At 40.6% G+C, this 21,062-nt stretch overlaps 1 protein-coding gene across 1 annotated transcript in view; it reads left to right on the forward strand.

The window, feature by feature from the left end:
- The window catches only part of LOC145394919 (advanced glycosylation end product-specific receptor-like), a 263,707-nt gene that overhangs the window by 155,657 nt on the left and 86,988 nt on the right, over window positions 1-21,062 (forward strand). The window contains exon 4 of the mRNA XM_080268669.1: window positions 12,977-13,149. Coding sequence (XP_080124795.1) covers window positions 12,977-13,149 — 173 coding nt within the window. The remainder of the gene's footprint in view (window positions 1-12,976; window positions 13,150-21,062) is intronic.

Raw genomic sequence — 21,062 nt, forward strand, 5'->3', positions numbered from 1 at the left:
TGCCTATCAGAATTCATCCCCGAACTGCATCTCTCTGGAACTCGCTTCCCCAGAGTTGTTTCCCTCCAAATTTCAACCCACAGCTGTTCAAGTCTAAGAGTTACAAATATTTATGAACAGATGACACCAGTAATCTGGTGTATGGATTATTTTTTTTTTTTATGCATTTGTTTGCCTCAGAGAAATGTGCATAGTCCCACTTCGTTTAGCATTATGATCAATGATATTGTATCATCAGCTCCCATACTGAGGAATCTTAAATGCTCACCATATGCTGAAAATTGTACAGTATGGCACTTTTCCCGTAATGAACAATTTTCGGTTGGGTGGATTCAAGGGGCCCTTGATTCCGTCCAAAAGTGGGCCTTGTAATGGTGATTTAAGTTTTCCGTTCCTAAGTGTGCCACTGTAGTTTTTACCACTCGTAACGTTCCTGAGTTGCATTTGACTTTGGATAATCAGGCGGTACCGTTTCAAAACTCTGTCAAATTTCTGTGTTTGCATTTTGATCGGAGATTGAATTTTAAATATCATGTAAATAATTACTTGCTCGTTGTGATAAACCATTAAATGTTCTTAACCCGTGGCATCCCATCGACATTCTTTAACGTCCACACGTTTTGTCACTGCCAATCCCGTTGATGTACATAAACGCGAATCAATTGCAAGGTCCCAAATTTGCACAATTTTCAATTTTCGCGAGTGATTTCTGGTACGTATACACGTGACACCTTCCTCTACAAGATGCTAGGCAGGGACAGTGCCTTACCCAGCATGACCTCCTCCTCCTTCCCCCTGCATGCCATTGTCTCAGCAATTCACCTGTTATCAGTGACCTGGCCAGTAAAGCCATGTCATGCCACAGTACGAAATTCAAGGCCAGAGTGATTCCCCCATCAATGACAATGTGGAGGACAAACTTTACATAGCATTAGAGGAAGAAACAGTCAGAAATGATGATCAGGTAATGTGACAAAAAAAGGTCAGGTATTGTGATGAGTTACTGAGTGAAACAATGCTTATAATGCCTATATTACTGCTTGAGAACCAATATACTCTCGTACCACATATAAATTCGTACCAAGTAAATAAAAAAATACCGTTTATGAGTGGTGTGAAATAGTTATCCTCCCATAGAACTCGTTTTCTTTGGTGCCAGCCTGTTAGAAAACCCAGTAAGGTAAGGAGGTACTCCTACCTGTATTGAGTATTAGAAACCTCAGGTGAGTGATTTCTCTATGAATTTTCGATGTTTCTCACCAAAAGCGGAGGTTTGAGCCAAAAATTTTTTTTTTCCAAAAATGAGCGGGACTGAGGGGAGTCAGTGGTGGAAAAGTGTTCGGGATGAGGCGGGTTAAATACCTAGCGGGTACTACTTGGGATGCCAATAGAAAATGTTTATTAATGGCGTATAAGTCTCTTATTGGATCTAAGCTGGACTATGGCTCATAGGTTTATGGGTCAGTATCTGACGCCACATTGAGGAGGCTGGATGTGTTACAGAATAAATGTTTGCGAATGTCTTGGAGCCCTGAGGTGTATGTGTGTGGCTCGTATGAAAGTGGAGGCGAATGTACACTAATGATTACTAATCTCTGACCAGAGAGTTAGCCAAACCTGTGGCCAGGCGTAGGCTACACAATTAGACACGCTCAGCCATCGTTCCAGAAAGGTTTAGTGCATCAATGAACAATTTTTTAAGTATCACTGAATCACTTTCGCTTCACATATTTTATTACTTTTTCAATTAATATATATGCATCTTAAGAAACAGACATGAAATTTGGTCATAACTGTTATTTATTAGTGTGTAATGAGTGCGTGATATTTGACATTCATACTGTGTTTTATAAATCTGTCTATTATTTTACTGACCTATTTCTTGAGGCGAGCCTTTAACAGGACTGTTGATAGGTGATAACGGAGAAATATTCACGACTACCACAGCAGCCCACATCCAAACGACATACTCTAAGTATGCTTTATATATATATATATATATATATATATATATATATATATATATATGTATGTATCCCATAAGGGGTAGCCACAAACAAATCGCCTCCATGTCGCCCTATCCCCCGCCATTTCATCGTCCTGCTCCCAGCTCACAGCGCCATCTCTCATATGCTTCTCCACTCCATCCCTCCATCTCATCCTTGGCCTCCCCCTCCCTCTCCACTCTCCACGTCACTCACATACACTCTCCTCGTCAGTCTCACTCTCCATTCTCTCCACATGGCCAAACCACTTCAGTGTGTTTCTCCTAACGTTTCCTATCACATCCACATCACAACACTCCTTCACTTCCTCATTTGTCAGTCTGTCTCTCTCTGAGTAAAAGTAGATGATGTATATTCGAATTTCCACTCAGTTAATGCTGGCGTGCCGCAGGGATCAGTTCTGGCGCCAACCCTATTTCTGGTTCATATTAATGATCTCTTATCTGTCACTCACAATCCCATTCACTCATATGCAGATGACTCAACACTACATAGTTCATTCACACTCAGACATCCATTTACAAAGTCTAATATCTCTACCTCTCAACCTAGTACAGCCATCTCCATAAATCAAGATCTAGCTACAATCAGTGAATGGGGACAAAACAACCTTGTCTCTTTTAATGCTAGTAAAACTAAATATATAGAGTTTACTAATAGACAGATATTGCCAGATTCGTACATTACCTTCAGTGCTACTAATATTCCCATCTCCAAAAGTATTGAAATTCTTGGTGTCTCACTTAACAGTGCCCTCAGCAGGACCTCTCATGTCAGATCACTTGCTAAAACCGCCTCAAAGAAACTTGGATTATTGTACAGAGTCCGTAACTTCTTCGCCAATGAGCAGTTAGCTATAATTTATAAGAGTCATGTGCGCTCTCAGCTTGAATATTGCTCACCCTTGTGGAATGGTTGTGGAGAGGTTGCATTAAGACAACTAGACAAAATTCAGAATAAAGCTGTTAGAATCATTAACAACCCTGCCATTACATATAAACTACCTCCCCTGCAAGTAAGAAGGAATGTTGCCTCCCTTGCATTATTTTACAGATATTTTTTTGGCAAATGCTCAGACGAAGTTGCGTCCATGGTGCCACCTCTCCATGCCTTCCCTCGTGCTACACAGGTATCTGGTAGCGCTCATGACTGGAATGTCACTCAACCATATTGCAGAAATTCTGCCTATCAGAATTCTTTCATTCCCGAACTGCATCTCTCTGGAACTCGCTTCCCCAGAGTTCTTTTCCTCCAAATTTCAACCCACAACTATTCAATTCTAACTGTTACAGATATTTTATGAATAGAGGACACCAGTAATCTGGTGTATGGATTATTTTTTTTCCCCATTTGTTTTTCCTTCCTCCGTTCTGTTATTAAAAAAAAAAAAAAATGCGACTCCACATGCTTCTCTCAAATAACTCATTTCCACTGCTCTCACTCTTGACTACTGTCCCTCCAACAAGGTCCAAGGTTTGCATCCAAGAGTTAGAGTTGGTATCACAATACTGTCATGTAGTAGCTTTTTCACTTCCATGCTCACTTCTCTATTATCACTGCTTTCAAGGAACCAGCAACCTTTCTTCCCGGTTGCACCATTTCAAGCACTTCACCCTCTAAACTTCCATCCTTATATATATATATATATATATATATATATATATATATATATATATATATATATATATATATATATATATTGTTACATAGCCTATGATTTCATCATCCTTTGTGTAATTCTAACGTACAGTGTGCTGCCTGTTTGATCACGAGCGTGTTCTGCCTCAGTCCCCCCTTCTACCGTTATAGTAGAGTAAGTCGTCCTTTCTGTTGTTCAGAGTAGGATTGTCAGCTCTTTGTCCCCTATGGCTTCATTTGCGCATCCTTCTTACAAGTTGTATCAAGCTCTGCTGGCCCCTATATAATGAGCTCAGTCTCTGCATTATTGCCACTTAGATCTACTCCTCATTTTGCTCACATCTCTGTCCTCCCCTGTACAGTTATTATTATTGTGAGTGCTCAGGAAGTCTCCAACCATCTAGCAGCTGTGTGTAATTTGAGTATAACTGTTGTTGCATTTTTTCTTGTACTGTGTAGCATAAGGTTAATTCTTAGGCCTAGTAAGGTTTTTGTGATTTATGTAAGGTTCTGGTTGTCAGCCATCATTAATAATATTTTGTATCTGTAATAATTTATCTTGCATTAACTGAGCATTACCCAGTGTATTTTCATTTTATCAGGGCTGACTTAGGTAAATTTACTCTTGCTAATTTCGTGTTAATAGAGGCTATTGCAGTTAACCATATAATTATTTAACCTGTTTTTTGCCATTACATTATCCTTATGAGTCCTGAATGTTTTGTTGTTAGTTTGAGCATTAAACTTTAACTTGTAATTTTACCTAACTCTTTTGTTTTGAACCTGGAACTTTACGGGATAGTAGTGATTTTTAGTATTCTCACTTAAAGTGTACATTATCTTTCTCTGTTCCGTAACATAAATTTGGCGACCTCTTATCAGGATATTCAGGATATTATCATAAGGATATTGCTTGATATTTTGTGACTGTTACTTATTCATGATGTCTACTATTACTACACTTGATGAAGCCAAAGATTTTTTGTCAAATGTGCAAACAGTGTGTGATGTAGAAAACAGAACAAAGAATGAACTTAAGCTTGTTGCTCAACAATTGGGAATTGCTGTTCGCTCTCATCATTCTAAAGATCAAATTGTTGACATGATTAATGAAAGCTTGTTTAATGTAACTCCTCCAAATGAGCAAACGCAGATTGAATTAGCTAAGTTACAGCTAGCCCTGCAGGAGGCTCAGGCTAAGGAGGCGGAGTCTCGTGCTAAGGAGGCTGAGGCACAAGTTGAACTTGCTAGGATTCAGGCAGACCATGAGTATCGCATGAAACAAGGTGGAACTGGATCATCTAGCTCTGATGATTTTTATGTGGCTGAAAATGTTAAACTTGTCCCACCTTTTAATGAATCTGATTTAACGAAGTATTTTCAGTTGTTTGAGAGGGTAGCTACAGGTTTTAATTGGCCCAAAAAGTATTGGCCAGTACTCCTTCAAACTGTTCTCACCGGTAAAGCTCAAGTAACTTATGCATCTTTGCCTCAGGATCAATCTGATAATTATGATGTACTTAAGAGCCTGATACTTAAGGCCTATGAGCTTGTTCCTGAAGCCTATAGAGTAAAATTTAGGACAACTTACAAGCAAGATAAACAATCCCATGTTGAGTATGCAAAAATCAAAGAAGATCTGTTAGAGCAGTGGTTAAATTCTAAGAATGTGGATTCTGATTTTGACAAATTTAAGCAGATGATTTTGCTGGAGGACTTCAAGAGGTGTATTAATAAAGATGTAAGCCTATATCTTGATGAGAGAAGAATAGATAATTTGTCTGATGCTGCAGTTTTAGCTGATGAATATGTTCTCACTCACAAGAGATATTCTAGAGAAAAAAGGAAAGCTGAGAGTAAGTATGTTGCCTCTACTCAGAGTACAGGTAACAGGAAAGAGAATAAAGATGATGTTTCTCAGGAAGTAAATACCAGCTTCACCTCTAGATTTCAGAAAAGTAAATGTACTTATTGTAGTAAGCTTGGTCATACTACGGAGAAATGTTTCAGGAGACAGCGTGATGTGAACAAAAAGGAGTCTTTAAATATTCAGTCAATTGGTCTAGTGTCCACTCTTGAGAGTTCCCAGAATTCTTTAACTGAGTTAACTGAACCTGCTTTGAGGGGTAACTTAAATTCTCATGATGGAGCTCCTCTTTTGAACAGTAACGTGGGTGACACTCTCAAGAGTTCATGTGCTAATTTCCTGTCTGATGGTTTTGTCAGTCCTCTGGACAGTAATGACAGGAAATCAGTTAAAATATATCGTGATACAGGTGCTTGCCAATCCCTTATGCTGACCAGTGTTCTAGGCTCTAATGTTAATTCCTCTGATGAAACTGTAATCTTACAAGGTGTAGGGAATAATTACTTCTCTGTCCCTCTGTGCAGAGTGAATTTTGAGTCTGGTTTTATTAATGGTTCCGTTATGGTTGCGTTGGTTGAGACACTCCCAATGACAGGTGTAACTTTCTTACTTGGAAATGATATTGGTGGAAGTCAAGTGTGTCCAGCTCCTCAGTTGTCTAGTGAGCCGGTGGCTGCGGCCCAGGGTTGTGATGTCCCTGATGTGTTCCCTGCATGTGCTGTCACTAGGGCTAAGTCTAAAGTTACTGGTGACTTAGAGGATAATGATGATGATGATGTTATCCTAGCTGACACTTTTCTTGCTAATTTGGACCACTCACCAGATGAGGCAGTACCCCGTAGTGTTGATAATTTGTCTCGTCAAGAGTTGGTTGAGTTGCAGGTTGCTGACCCTGAGTTGAAAGGTCTAGCTAACTCTGCTTGCAGTGAGGAAGAGTCAGCTGGTGCTTCTACTTGTTATTATATAAAGTCAGGAGTACTTATGAGGAAGTGGAGACCCCCAGCAGCATCAGCCGACTGTGAATGGGAGGTTGTACATCAAGTTGTCATCCCTAGTGTTTGTAGGCAGGATATCATTAGAGTGGCTCATGATTCCAGTTTGGCAGGACACCTTGGAGTGAGGAAGACTGTGGCACGCATTTTGAAACACTTCTACTGGCCAGGTATCTTCAGGGATGTTTCCTGGTATTGTAAGTCTTGTCACACCTGTCAAGTTGTGGGGAAGTGTAATCAGACCAAAAGGGTTGCACCTCTAGTTCCCATTCCTCCTTTTGAGGCGCCTTTCACCCGTGTGTTGGTGGATATTGTGGGCCCTCTTCCTAAGACTTCTTCAGGATTTTCTTATGTGTTGACCCTGCTTGATATGGCTACTCGTTATCCTGAAGCCATTCCATTTAGAAATATCTCAGCAAAGAACGTGGTTAAGGAAATGCTAGGGTTCTTCACAAAGTTTGGTCTGCCCAAGGAGGTACAGTCAGACCGGGGATGTAATTTCATGTCAAATGTTTTCAAGCAGCCTCTGAAAGAGTTGGGCATCACCCAGATCACGTCTTCAGCTTACCATCCCCAGACCCAAGGAGCGTTGGAGAGATATCATCAAACACTCAAATCGATGCTCAAGAAATACTGTTTGGAACATCAGAAAGACTGGGATAAAGGTCTTCCATTTGTTGTGTTTGCCGCAAGAGAATCTCCAAATGAATCACTGGGCTTCTCACCTTTTGAACTACTGTTTGGCCATGAAGTAAGAGGACCCCTTAAGCTACTCAAGGAATGCTGGCTGTCGGAGGAAGATGACGTCAACCTGCTGAAGTATGTGATGAAGTTCAAAGAACGGCTGTCCACTGCTTTACAGATGGTGAGAGAGAATTTAGGAGCTGCTCAGGAGATGAAGACTTGGTATGGTAAGAAGTCCAGGTTACGCCACTTTCAGCCAGGAGATCAGGTTTTGATTCTGCTACCGATTCATGGGCAACCTCTTCAAGTCAAGTTTAGTGGTCCTTATTTCGTGAAGAAGAAACTCAGTGATGTCAACTATGTCATCGCCACACCAGATCGTAGAAAGAACAAGCAACTATGTCACATCAACATGCTAAAGTTATATCACAGGCGGGACGAAAATAATCCAGTCTGCACTGTAGCTGTTCCACCCGAGTCTGCAAGTGAAGTTCTCCCATGCAGCATGAGCCTGAGTGATAGTTTGGGGAAGAATCCTGATATCATGAATGATCTCCAGACTAAGCTTTCTCATCTACCTCCCGAGGAAAGGCAGGAGTTTTCGGCATTACTGCAGGAGTACCCGCAAGTGTTCCGTGCCACTCCAGGAAGAACCACTGTGTTGATGCATGATGTCGATGTTGGAGACGCAAAGCCAATTAAATTGTCTCCTTACCGTGTGAACCCAGTGAAAGTTCCTCTCATGGAGAAGGAGCTTGGCTACCTGTTGGACCACAAGATGATTGAGCCCTGTCAGAGCGAGTGGAGTTCTCCTGTCACTCTAGTCCCTAAGCCAGGTGGGTCACAGCGGCTTTGCATTGACTACAGACGTGTTAATCAGATAACCAAAACAGACACTTACCCTCTCCCTCGTGTGGAAGATTGCATAGACAAGATCGGAAAGGCTAGGTACATAAGTAAGTTTGATTTGTTAAAGGGATACTGGGAAGTACCTATGACTGAACGTGCTAGGGAGATCTCATGTTTTGTAACACTAGGAAAGACTTTTGCATGTTCTGTAATGCCATATGGTATGAAGAATGCACCAGCCACTTTTCAGAAGCTCATGAATGTTGTAACAGAGGGTTTGGCAGGGTGTGTTGTTTATATTGATGATGTATTAATCTTCAGTGACAACTGGAAAGATCACCTACGCCATGTCAGTAAATTTCTTGAGCGTTTGGTTCAGGCTAATCTTGTAGCTAATTTATCAAAGTGTGAGTTTGGTCAAGCTAAAGTTCAGTACCTTGGGTACGTAATTGGTGATGGACATGTTGCACCACCAGGAGCTAAGGTTCAGGTTATAAGTGATCTTCCCAGACCTAAAAGTAGGAAAGAGCTACAAAGATTTTTGGGAATGGTAGGTTATTACAGGAGATTTGTTCTTAACTTTTCAATTCTTGTATCACCACTTACAGACCTACTGAAAAAGGGAGTTAAATTTGTCTGGACCGATACCTGTGAATCCTCTTTCAACAAACTTAAAGCTATCCTATTAAGTCAGCCAGTGCTCGCTACTCCAAATTTTGCTAAGCCTTTTAAGATGGCTGTTGACGCAAGTGATACAGGAGCTGGGGCTGTTTTGCTGCAAGAGGATGATCAGGGTATTGAACACCCTGTATCTTACTACAGTAAGAAGTTCACTCCACCTCAAAAGAACTACTCAACTATTGAGAAAGAGCTTTTGGCCTTGATTTTGGGTTTACAGCATTTTTCATTTTATTTGTGTTCTGGTTTTGACCCCATAGTTATTTATACCGATCATAACCCACTGAAATTCCTTAGTAAGTTTAAAGATAAAAATCAGAGATTGACAAGATGGAGTCTACTTCTTCAGGAGTATTCATTAGACATACAACATGTCAAGGGGAAAGAAAATGTTATTGCAGATTGCTTATCTAGACTTTAGACAAATTGTTTTAGAGTAATAAGAAATTTCCTTTGTAAATTTCTTTTTCTTTGTGGGGAGGTGTTACATAGCCTATGATTTCATCATCCTTTGTGTAATTCTAACGTACAGTGTGCTGCCTGTTTGATCACGAGCGTGTTCTGCCTCAGTCCCCCCTTCTACCGTTATAGTATAGTAAGTCGTCCTTTCTGTTGTTCAGAGTAGGATTGTCAGCTCTTTGTCCCCTATGGCTTCATTTGCGCGTCCTTCTTACAAGTTGTATCAAGCTCTGCTGGCCCCTATATAATGAGCTCAGTCTCTGCATTATTGCCACTTAGATCTACTACTCATTTTGCTCACATCTCTGCCCTCCCCTGTACTGTTATTATTATTGTGAGCGCTCAGGAAGTCTCCAACCATCTAGCAGCTGTGTGTAATTTGAGTATAACTGTTGTTGCATTTTTTCTTGTACTGTGTAGCATAAGGTTAATTCTTAGGCCTAGTAAGGTTTTTGTGATTTATGTAAGGTTCTGGTTGTCCGCCATCATTAATAATATTTTGTATCTGTAATAATTTATCTTGCATTAACTGAGCATTACCCAGTGTATTTTCATTTTATCAGGGCTGACTTAGGTAAATTTACTCTTGCTAGTTTCGTGTTAATAGAGGCTATTGCAGTTAACCATAAAATTATTTAACCTGTTTTTTGCCATTACATTATCCTTATGAGTCCTGAATGTTTTGTTGTTAGTTTGAGCATTAAACTTTAACTTGTAATTTTACCTAACTCTTTTGTTTTGAACCTGGAACTTTACGGGACAGTAGTGATTTATATTCTCACTTAACGTGTAACAATATATATATATATATATATATATATATATATATATATATATATATATATATATATATATATATATATATATATATATATATAATGTCCGACTCTGGGAAAAGGCTTCAGGGCCCATTCCAAGGCCCAGTAGTCCTCCTACACACCTCCACGAGTCCACATGTCAGCACATTGGCACTAACACCTACCGTCCATATTGAATATATGCTAGGGCTGTCTCATACAGGGCTGGTGTACTGGTATTAGCAGGGGTATTTTTACGACATTTCGGCAGGTTTTCTGGTAGAGCAATGAAGTCTGCTTTTATGAAATTCAAATCCTTAGACTGTTCCCTGCCCCAGCCAGGATTCGATCCCGGGTCCAATAAGACTGCAGGGCGCCTTTCTACCAGTTCAACCATTACTTACTCGTTTGAACTGAATGTTTTTTTTTTTTTTTCCTGTTATAACAGGCCCCATATCATTCAGTAGGAATGGTTGCGCTATTCCAACATAACGTCTTAGCTGCATGCTCCCTATGGTCATAACATGTGCCAATAAATGTTGTTAATTCATAAATGATTATAACGGTGTATATGATGCAGATACCCACATATAGTGGCACATGTTTATTTACTTCTTGGAAATTGCCCAATTACAGACTGACTGAAGAAATATCAGCCCCTGTCAATAAATGCAAAGTACAATATTATGGAAGAGGAGCCATAAAAATAAGGTAATATCAGAGATATGAGGAGTAGAAAGCTTCGGATCACCTGGTAACAGTTCATTGCCCTGCCCACTGGTGTAGATGCTGTGTTCGAATTCGTGGTTCGTGTGTGGTCATGACACTGCCCGCCACACGTCTGGTCAGAGATTAGTAATCATGAGTGTACCTCCCCTCCATGTTTGCCAGGACCAATTGCTTTTTCCACACGGTGTGAGAATATTATGAAAATTGATCTTGGCAGTGTGGCCTGTGACCCATTTCATCAGCACCATCATCTTATGAGGGGGTTTGTTGGGCCACTTGCCATATGCCTCCACTTACTGACTCAGGAGCTTTGTGTGGACCTTACCGACTGTGACAAGTTGGCGCTTGAAAATATAGCGCCCTGGAAGCCACCTAACTTTAATGTTGATGTCTCATCCATGGCATCGGGGGTGGCGGTCCACCATTTGTTATGTACCGTCATCGTACATCTTTTGGGGTTGCACCAATTGTACACCGATGACTCCAAGTCGGTTGAATGTGTGGGTGGTAGTGTGTGGTCGACTAAATGTACCCTCGAGTTTCGGGACCGACTCACACCTGTGTTTATCTCTAATCGTTTTGCTATTGATCAAGACGTAGACTATGCTCTTAATTGTAGACAAGGCTCATTTGTCATATTTCAGATTCAAAGTCAGCCCTTCAGGCAAATGCTTCTTGCACTACGGATTCTTATGAAAGATCCAGGGCCTCATCATAAATAAATAACATTCGGGCAACAAGTCCTTCACGCTGGTCAGAGTGCCTGGTCATTGTATATATGGCAATGAACAGGCTTACTTACCTGCAAAGCTGGGTATGGAGGTCCATTAAAAATGGGACGTTCCTCGTGACCTACAGTTGAGTCACTCCATCCGAAAGCAATCAGTAAATCTTTTGTGGAACAGACTGTGAACCTGACTCAATACAGAAACATGCAAACCAACGCTTGGTGATTAAGCGTCTGCTAATCGATCCAGTCACTTGGAATAAAAGGTATTAGCACGTTTACATTTGAACAGTAGCCAACCCATATTACTCTTAGGTTCCCTTATATAGAAAAGCGACTTCCACCACATTGTGACATCTGTGATGTGGTTTTGTCTATCAGTCATATAATCCTGCACTGTGGGCGATTTATAAGTGAACGTGCTTCAATACTAATTTACTGTGGCAAGACGTTCCCTTCACCCTTTCCACCATCCTGGGTGATGGAGATATTGTTGACTGATATATTGATGGCCTTCCTGAGGGAGACCAGACTGGTCAGATTGATATGACTTTTTATTGTATAGTTATAGTTTCTATCGACAGTTTATATGTATATATTGTATTATTTAATTGAGGTTGACAGTTGACATATTTGAAATAGTTCCTGTTTCTGAATGTACGGTTTCTTAGATTGATGTCCACTGTATTAAACCCTATGCCTCGCCTGACAGTCACGAGTTCATGAGTGCAAGTGTGCAATACAAAAAGCTATTGGGAATTTTCAGTCGATGGTGTTCTGTTGGACGAGGTACTTAACTCTTTGTAAATATGTGCATTGTTTCCATCTGTGTGTATAAGTTTTCTAAATTTGGACCGACAGATGACGTATATGGAATAGTTCTGGATTCTTGTGATTCTCTTTCAATACCGATGTCCTCTATATTAATACATGTGCCTCGACCAACAGTCAGCAGGTAATGAGCGCAGGTGTGTATTGCATTGAATGCATTATATATCTGCAGTTGATGGTATTCCGTTAGTTGAGGTATTTTTCCCATTAATATAGGTATTTGTATCTTTAGGCTTTAGTATAGGTTAGTAATTTGCTTGCTTGGTTTATCAGTTTTAGGATGTTAGAATAGATTTTTTTTCTTTACAAGTTGAGTGATATGGAAAGAAAGAAAAAAGGGAATAAATTACCAATAAAAATATAAATCAATAAATGAAACGTTTTATATATACATACATAATATCTATCTATGTATCTCTCTCTCTCTCTCTCTCTATATATATATATATATATATATATGTATGTGTGTGTGTGTGTGTTTTTCCTTAATCAACGACCAGGGGTTTCGGACCCAATGGTCGATAGGCAAAAAAAAAAAATTGTTTATTTTATTCTTCCTAGCATATCCCATGATAAAATCAGCTTCTTGGTACGATGCTTCCTTTAGTGGAATAAACTTGGCTGGTAACAGCAGAAGAATATTTTATATCACGTCCCATGCCTGAAGAGATTGAAATTTCTTGTCGGTGTTATTAACCGTATTACCTCTGCTCCCACAGTCACCCCTGAGCGTCCATATATGGTATACGGCGGTGCCCAGCTGGCAGCGGGTGCGAGGCTGACCACACGGGAGGGCAACACACTCACCCTGCACTGTATGGTGAATGGAGGCAACCCAGCACCACAGCTTACATGGCTATTGGCTTCCAGGGACGTCACCACAGAAAGCCAGGTGAATGAGAACTATGAATCAGGTGATATAGCTTATACCAAAGTGAAATGTTACTTGTATGATACTTAGCATTATCTATCTATCTATCTACCTATCTACCTATCTAGCTGTCTAGCTGTCTGTCTGTCTGTCTATCTATTATCTATCTATATACGGTATATATATATATATATATATATATATATATATATATATATATATATATATATATATATATATATATATATATAATTATGGTGAGCAAAGACCTACCCCAGCTTTCCAAGGATTCCTTGCTTTATCCTGCTTCTGATATTTTTTACCTGCAAACTTCTCTATCTAAAATCTCCACCTGCTGCCTGGCTGTATTCTACTATGCTAACAATCTCTTGGAGTCCAATCAGTCAGCCTCTTGCTCCATCGTTTATCCCTTGTTCTGGATACACAACCTGCCCACCCTGCCCACCTCCATTTTTGTTCTGTCATAACTTCTGTTGTGTCTTTGACTTTAGTCTGCTCTCTCACTCAAATTGATCTTTTCGGTCTCTTAAAAATATTCCAAACATTGACCTTTCCATTGCTCTTTGAGAACGGATTAGTTTAATTTCCATCATTTTTGTCAGTTTCCAGTTCTCACAACCGTATGTCATTGCTTTGATTATGCATTCGTTATATACAGTACTTTTCATTTCATTTTTACTGGAGAGCTTCTTTTCATGATGTTTGGTGGATTGCAGAAAGGATTCCATCCAAGTGAAATGTCTTTTTATTTGGTTATCATGGTCTTTCGTTAGTTTTAGTATTTGCCTCATGCTTTTGTAGTACTCGACCCTCTTCAAGAATTTCTTTGTTTATTGTGATGATGCTGTTTGTTTTATTTGGATTAAACATTAATTTTTCTCCAGTTCATCATTAGCCCTGCATTGAGACTTTCTCTATTTGGGTCATTTAATATTTCTTGCAATGTTTTAGCTGTTACTGAGATTAAGAGTCAAATGTAAAATTCTTTAATGGTTTAGTTTTCTCCATGAAAGATTAATCGTTTGTTCTCCCAGTCTAGCTCTCTCAAAATACTTTCTAAGCATTCTGTAAATAATTTTGGTGAAATTGTATCTCCCTGACGCACGCCCTTTTCAGTCTTAACTTTTTCCGTGGCTTTATGTAATTGAACTGTAGCAGTTCCCTCATTTTATGTTTCGAGCAGTTTTACAATGTTCTCATTTACTCCTTTTCACAGTGAATTTATAATTGCTATTTCCTCCACTGAGTCGAAAGCTTTTTCATAATCAACATAATGTAAGCTGAGTGTTTCTTATATTCTGTACTTTTCTCAGTTCGCTGATTCACTGTGTGTAGATGACTAATAGTCGAATACCCGCTTTGGAATCCTGCCTGTTCACGAGGTTGGTTTGCTTCCAAATTTGTTGCTATTATGTTTGTAAGGACTTCAATGAAGAGTTTGTGAATAAGCGGTAGTAAGGTAGTGGGTCGAGAGTTACAGAGATCTACTGAGTCACCTTTCTTGTAATGCAAAATACAGTAACTTGCATAACACCATGTTTTGGGAATTTTCTTCTTTTTTATACACTGAGTAAAAAGTGGGCGAGTGTGATTTGTACTCCTACTCCTGCATCCGTGAGTAAGTCCACTGCTATTTCACCTTCACCTGGAGCCTTCCTGCATTTCATACTTTTAAGAGAAATGTTTACTTTGGCTGGTGTTACAACTGGCATTTTCCTTGTGTCAACTGAAAAGTTTGGTATTCGTGGTATTGTCTTTGATGAATACAGTTCTCTGTAAATTCTTCAACTCGCATCACCCTGTCTCTGCATTTAACAACGTCACCATTTTATGTGTGTTTAAGTGATATAATTTGTTACCATCCTAGTACCATTTTACTTTGGACCTGTTTCAGACTTTTCATTTTCTGATGGTTTCTTTGATCTGATCTATGCTTTTCCTCCTTTAATTCCGCTGTTTCTCTTTCATCTTACTTTGTTTTAAATTTCCTCTACTTTCTTTGTTTTTCCATGAGCTGGAGGGTCATTTTTGAATACTTGTTGGCTTTGGCTGTATTAACTTTCCCTACTACCTTCGCTGATTCTCTTACCACTTTTGTTAGTCTCATTCAGCTCATCAATGTCACACTCAACATAACTTAGAGCCTGAAATCTGTTGTTTCTAAATGAAATGCTGCTTTGTTTTCACTTACTTTTATTGAGATAACACACAGAGGTAAAGTTTAAATTTTCACACCTATCTCTCCAAGCTTCGTTTGCAAACTCCCCACCATCATCAGTGAAAAACTTTGGGGGGCCATGGCCGGTGCCCATCCATTTTTATATAATCAGATCACTACCAGTGTGTTTATCCTACTTGCATAATACTGAAGAAATACCAAATCTCGTAGATACAACTCTCAAGTGAAGAAAATACATACCTCTTTTCATATTGTACTCAATGAGATCCATGGCAACTACTTCATCAAAGTGTCGGAGCAGAGAAAGACATATTACAGACCTTGGATGGAGTTCTTTTATATGTCTTACAAATATTCCAACTGTCACTGATTTCACCTATTAATGTTTTATATCTTCAATCTGTAATCCCAGTATTAGTTAGCAGATATTTAAATATATTGCTAGAAAACTTAGCAAATTGTCTGTGACGCTTCAAAGCAATCTTCCTTTCATTCTTATCATTCTCATTTCCCATCATTTCCTGTCTCACATCCAAGGGAGATTGTTTTGCTTCACTGTGGGAATACAGTAAAGACCTGATGGTGTTTACTGCACGGGTGCTTGTTTATCAAAAATATGTTGTCCATTACGGTAGTTAATTTGACTTCAGCATTTTTCGTAGGAAGTTTACCTAGAAGAAATGTGATATCATTGTTCACTACATCAGTTTTAAGTAACCATTCCCGTCTTGCAATGACACATGATATGACAGTCTGCTTTAAAAACTCTAAAGCATTCCCATTGCCAAACATAAACCGGCAATTTCTTTAACTTTACTCAGTATACCACTGTTCAGTATATCTGGATAATATTCAGTCCAATCCAAACCACAAACTGTTTAGGTACAGACACTATCCAGGATGGCACAATTTAGAGATTCGCCAACCAAACATTCAGTATAAACATTCATCAACGGCAATGATCAGTTCCTGTGACCAATATTTCCTCAGAGCTGATTTCTTCAGTGGCAAAGAATGCATCAAATTCTTGCTGTCTTCTCTCGGGGCATTTCCCTGTGTAGTGGTATGTAGAATCACAGCTTCGACATCATGTTGGTCTGCCCTGAACGTCCAATGGGTTTCCACACCAGCCCTCTACCGCTGTAGGCTTCTCTATCTGGACACTGGCCATCCACTTCGTCGTTCCCTGCCTCTGTCACACCACTTTGTGGGTGGTGGGCTAGCAAATGATACACGTACAGTCAACGGTAACTCCAATAATTGCAGCTTCTCATAGTAGTATTGTCTGCTTACAGTTTTTTTTAAGCTAAGTGGAAATTTGTTCCAGAAGTGTATCTTGCTGAAATTCACTCCACTCACCACTAACTGTCTGTTCCTCTGCGACAGGCATACATCATCAAGCATCTTGGATGCCCGTGTGGGAGTGGATATTTCTATGCCATATTTCATCACCTTTAAAGTTTCTTATATTCCATCATGTAATCTTTCACTGAAGCTTCATCACTCATTCTGTATTTATTAAATTTTGACCACAGTTCATGGCACAAATCAGTTCATCCTTCAACTAGTCACCATTGACAAATTATAGAAGCCACTAAATCACATCTTCATTCAGTGTTCACTGAATACTTTGAATCTCATTGAGCTATCCCCGGGAAAGACAGAGAGACGGCCAAACCTTGCTGCTTCTTGGCGAATTTCTTAGCTTTAGACGTCATATATCTCTATTTTCTATCTGTCATGCCTGGGACACACTCAACACTGGTGGATTTATATATCCCTGCAAGTGTGAAGAGCCTCTGCCATGACGTTGACGAAAAAAGACGAAGGTACCTCTGAGGTGCTTACATACACAGTCGACCTATTCATGCAGTCTGCCAGCCAGCTGAACCAAACTGAGCCTGGTTGGAGCATGACTTGGTGCTAGCTGTGCTTTGGAGTTCCCACTAGCTCTCATTATCTGTATCCCCTGTTTGTATCGTACATGCTGCTATCCCTCAATGTCTGTTTCTCACTGTTTCTTCAGTGAAGATAAACGTGATAAATAATCATAATAATCATATAAGTAGTAACTGGTATGTCAAAGACATCAGTAGGCTTTTTGGTTACTACATTGCTAAACAAATCATCCCGTGGATTGCGAGCCACAGCTCAGGCTGAGTAGTGTCACGTTGAGAGCCACAGCCCAGGCTGTGCTGGCCGTGCGTCGCTGCTAACTACTCCACCCCAACTCAGACTTATGCATGACGCTATGCAAAGATGGAGAGAGGGAGATTGTTTTCTTTTCATCACATGATGCCCTGGATGTTTATCTTATAGTTTATAATAAACAAAAACTTTTTTTCATTTTTTCATTGTTTCATTACTCCCTCACGTAAACTTATGCATGGCCCTACACCAGTGGAGTCCAACCTGTGTGGCGTGCCCCTAGGGGGGCACGAAGGGCTGCCTTGGGGGGGGGCACAACGGCTTGATAAAGAGGGTAATTATATTTGACACTATGAATTATGATGGAATTCAGTAATTTCTAAATATGGAGAAAATATTTCAGATATGAATAAGAAATCTAGTTATCTGAACATATAAACAATTTCATAGTTTAAGAATCTATGATATTTATTGACATGTGCCAACTACGCCAGTAAAATACAGTATTTGAGGAAGGGGGGCGTAGGGAACGTGTCATTCAATGAGGGGGGGGTGAGAATTAGAAAAGGCTGGAAACCATTGCCCTACACAAAGACGGAGAGAGGGTGATTATTATTATTACAATGTTTTTCTTTTTTTCCTGATGATGCCCTGGATGTTTACCTTCAAATTTATAATAAACAAAAACTAAAAAAAAATAACTTTTTTCTTCACTTTTTGCGCACCACGGGGTGGGGGAAAAAAAGGGTAATTGCACAATCTACGGGTTAAAGTACAACAGGAAAGCAACATACCCCTTCAGTCCGAGGACACTTTTAATGATTTCTTCCTACTAACACCAGACTATTTTATTCAGTTTAATGATCCTCTGAGAGGTAAAGGGGGTTGAAAACTGTCTGGAAGACAGTTTTAAACCCCTGGGTAAAGTAAAAAGGAAACATTAAAAGCACGTCCACGAACTGAAGGATTTAACAGAAATAGTTACATTAAATCAATCATACAAGATAAGAATAATTGTACATGAGATGTACATGAGAATAATTGTACATGATATGGAGCAAAGCAGTAGTAGCTAAGAATATGATAGAATATGGATGAATAAATCATACGATAAGGATAAAGAACACACCAAGCTTGGTTAACTAGAAAGTAAAACTGGCATTCACTGGTTATTTATGTGACTGTTTCCTTTTTTTTTTTTTTAATGACCCTCTGTTTACACCACATTTTCTCTTGTTCATAGTAATTATTTTATTTAATTATCCCATTCTAAAGAAAGCAGATATTTTAGCAAAGAATGAAGTGACTCTGTTGGGAGATCAACACCAGCCTGTTCCATTTCAGATGTGAGAGTCAATACACACTTAGCTCCTTCTCGCAAACTTTCACCATGAACACCTTTCATTATCTCCCCCAAGACAAGTACTTGGGAATAAAATTTTTTAGTAGGCATGTGCACTGGACTTATGTTAATCATATCAGTCCAAGTTTTTTCAGCAGACAAACGGTAGGACAGCTTGCATGACGTCACTTAACCATGCTTCCATGTGCTGCCAGTGCTGGTCGGCAGACTGTGTATAGGTACACTGTGCTTTCATATACACCATTAACTTATGGTAGCTGCCACCACGATTCTCGTTTGTAACTTCTCCTCTGCTCTTACACCCTTACGAAACTATGCTCTTCCACCATGATGAATTCATCCTCAGTAGTTCAGCTAGGTGCATTAACCCGCCCCATCCCGACCACTTTTCCACCACTGACTCCCCCCAATCCCGACCATTTTTGGATTTTGTTTATTTTTTTGGCTCAAACCTCCGCTTTTGGTGAGAAACATCGAAAATTCATAGAGAAATCGCTCACCTGAGGTTTAAAATACTCGAACCAGGTAGCAGTACCTCCTTACCTTACTGGGTTTTCTAACAGGCTGGCACCAAAGAAAACGAGTTCTGTGGAAGAGTAACTACTTCACACTACTCATAAACGGTATTTATTTATTTACTTGGTACGAATTTATATGTAATACAAGAGTATATTGGTTTTCAAACATTAATATAGGCATTATAAGCATTGTTTCACTCACTCATCACCATACCTGACCTCTTTTTGCCACATTACTTGATCATCATTTCTGACCGTTTCTTCCTCTAACCCCTTAAACGCGGATCGTCTCATTTGCGACGCTCGGCCAAAGGGACATAACGGCGGATCGTCGCGTTTGCGATTCTAGTAAATTTTGAATAACCGTGGTCAAGCAGGCTCCAGCTGGTATTGTCTATCAGTACCGCCACCCTTGAGCTACTTTTAGCACACTTGACCTTTGTACTACTGACCTCGGCTGTTGCCAAGTTTCATTTTTTTTCACCCACCCACGCACTGCTGCCCGGCCCTCCCTCGTCGTGTGATATAGCAGCGCGCGGACGGCTCATACGTGTCAATCTGCACCTTCCTCTCGCAAGCACTTTATGCTATTTGGAAACGCTTGTTTCCTCAGTTGTCACACTAGCATTTTTTCGCGCGGTTTGCCCACGCGAATCTTTCAAGGTGACACCATGTCCAACTCAAGCTCTTCCAAGTCTGTGCCTTCCAGCCCTCCGAAAAAGGGTTTTGTGACCTCCACCCCGTACAAACCCTTACAAGGAACTGCTAAGGGACTTAGTGACTCGGCTATAGCTAGTGAGTTATTGAAAGCGTCCATGGATTATGGAAGTGACGTCGGTGTCTTATCTAGCCTGGCAGAGTCGGACACGCTATCGAGTGCTGAGTCTGAGGTGCCAGAAGTGACTATTCCTGTGCCAAGCACCTCAACAGGCAAGGCTCCTGTGAAAAGGGGCCTAGTGAATGGAAAGGGGGCCAAGAGGAGAAGAAGTGGTGACCCAGCTTCCCAGCCATTGTCCCCTACACCACGTCACGCCACCGCCAGCCCGCCACGCACTCCCAGCCCCATTCTCTCGTCGTCATCTTCAGCTGCCCTTTCTCCGGAGTCTTCGGAGTCGCTTTCACCACCTCAGAAGGGAAGTAGGCAGTCTAGTTTACGAAGAGGTTTCCGTAGGCCCAGTGTTCGTGCTAGTAGGGCTAGAACTTTGTCTCCTAGTGTAAGACTAGCTAAGGTTACTCGCACTAGGCAACTCGCCAGTCACGCCACCGCGAGTGACCTTGAACCTTCAGCTTATCTCCCCACCACCACCACCACTACACCGACACGACCTAGGACAGCCTCTGCCTCACACACTGCCTCACCGCCTGCCTCACCCACTGCCACACGACCTGCCTCACCCCCCACTGCCCCCAGCACCTCCCAGCCTAGGCAGGGCACTCTGGATGCCTTCGTGTGGTCAGAGGGCTCAGATTTTGTGCCGGAAGATCTGCCCTTTGATGCCAGTGGGTGTGGAATACAGGCTGACTTCCCTGTCCCAGAGGATGGTGAATGCTTGGACTACCTGTTGGCCTTCCTGGATAACGAAGCAATGGAGCAGATTTGTACCGAGACGAACAGGTACGAGGGGCAATCTGCTGCAGTTCGTGAAGGTGAAGGTGAAGCTGCAACGCCATCCACGTCGCGGATGGCAGCATGGGTTCCTGTAAC

Source organism: Coenobita brevimanus, chromosome 29 (assembly GCF_032717465.1).
Source record: "Coenobita brevimanus isolate Jiangsu-jjx chromosome 29, ASM3271746v2, whole genome shotgun sequence".
NCBI classification, from domain to species: domain Eukaryota; kingdom Metazoa; phylum Arthropoda; class Malacostraca; order Decapoda; family Coenobitidae; genus Coenobita; species Coenobita brevimanus.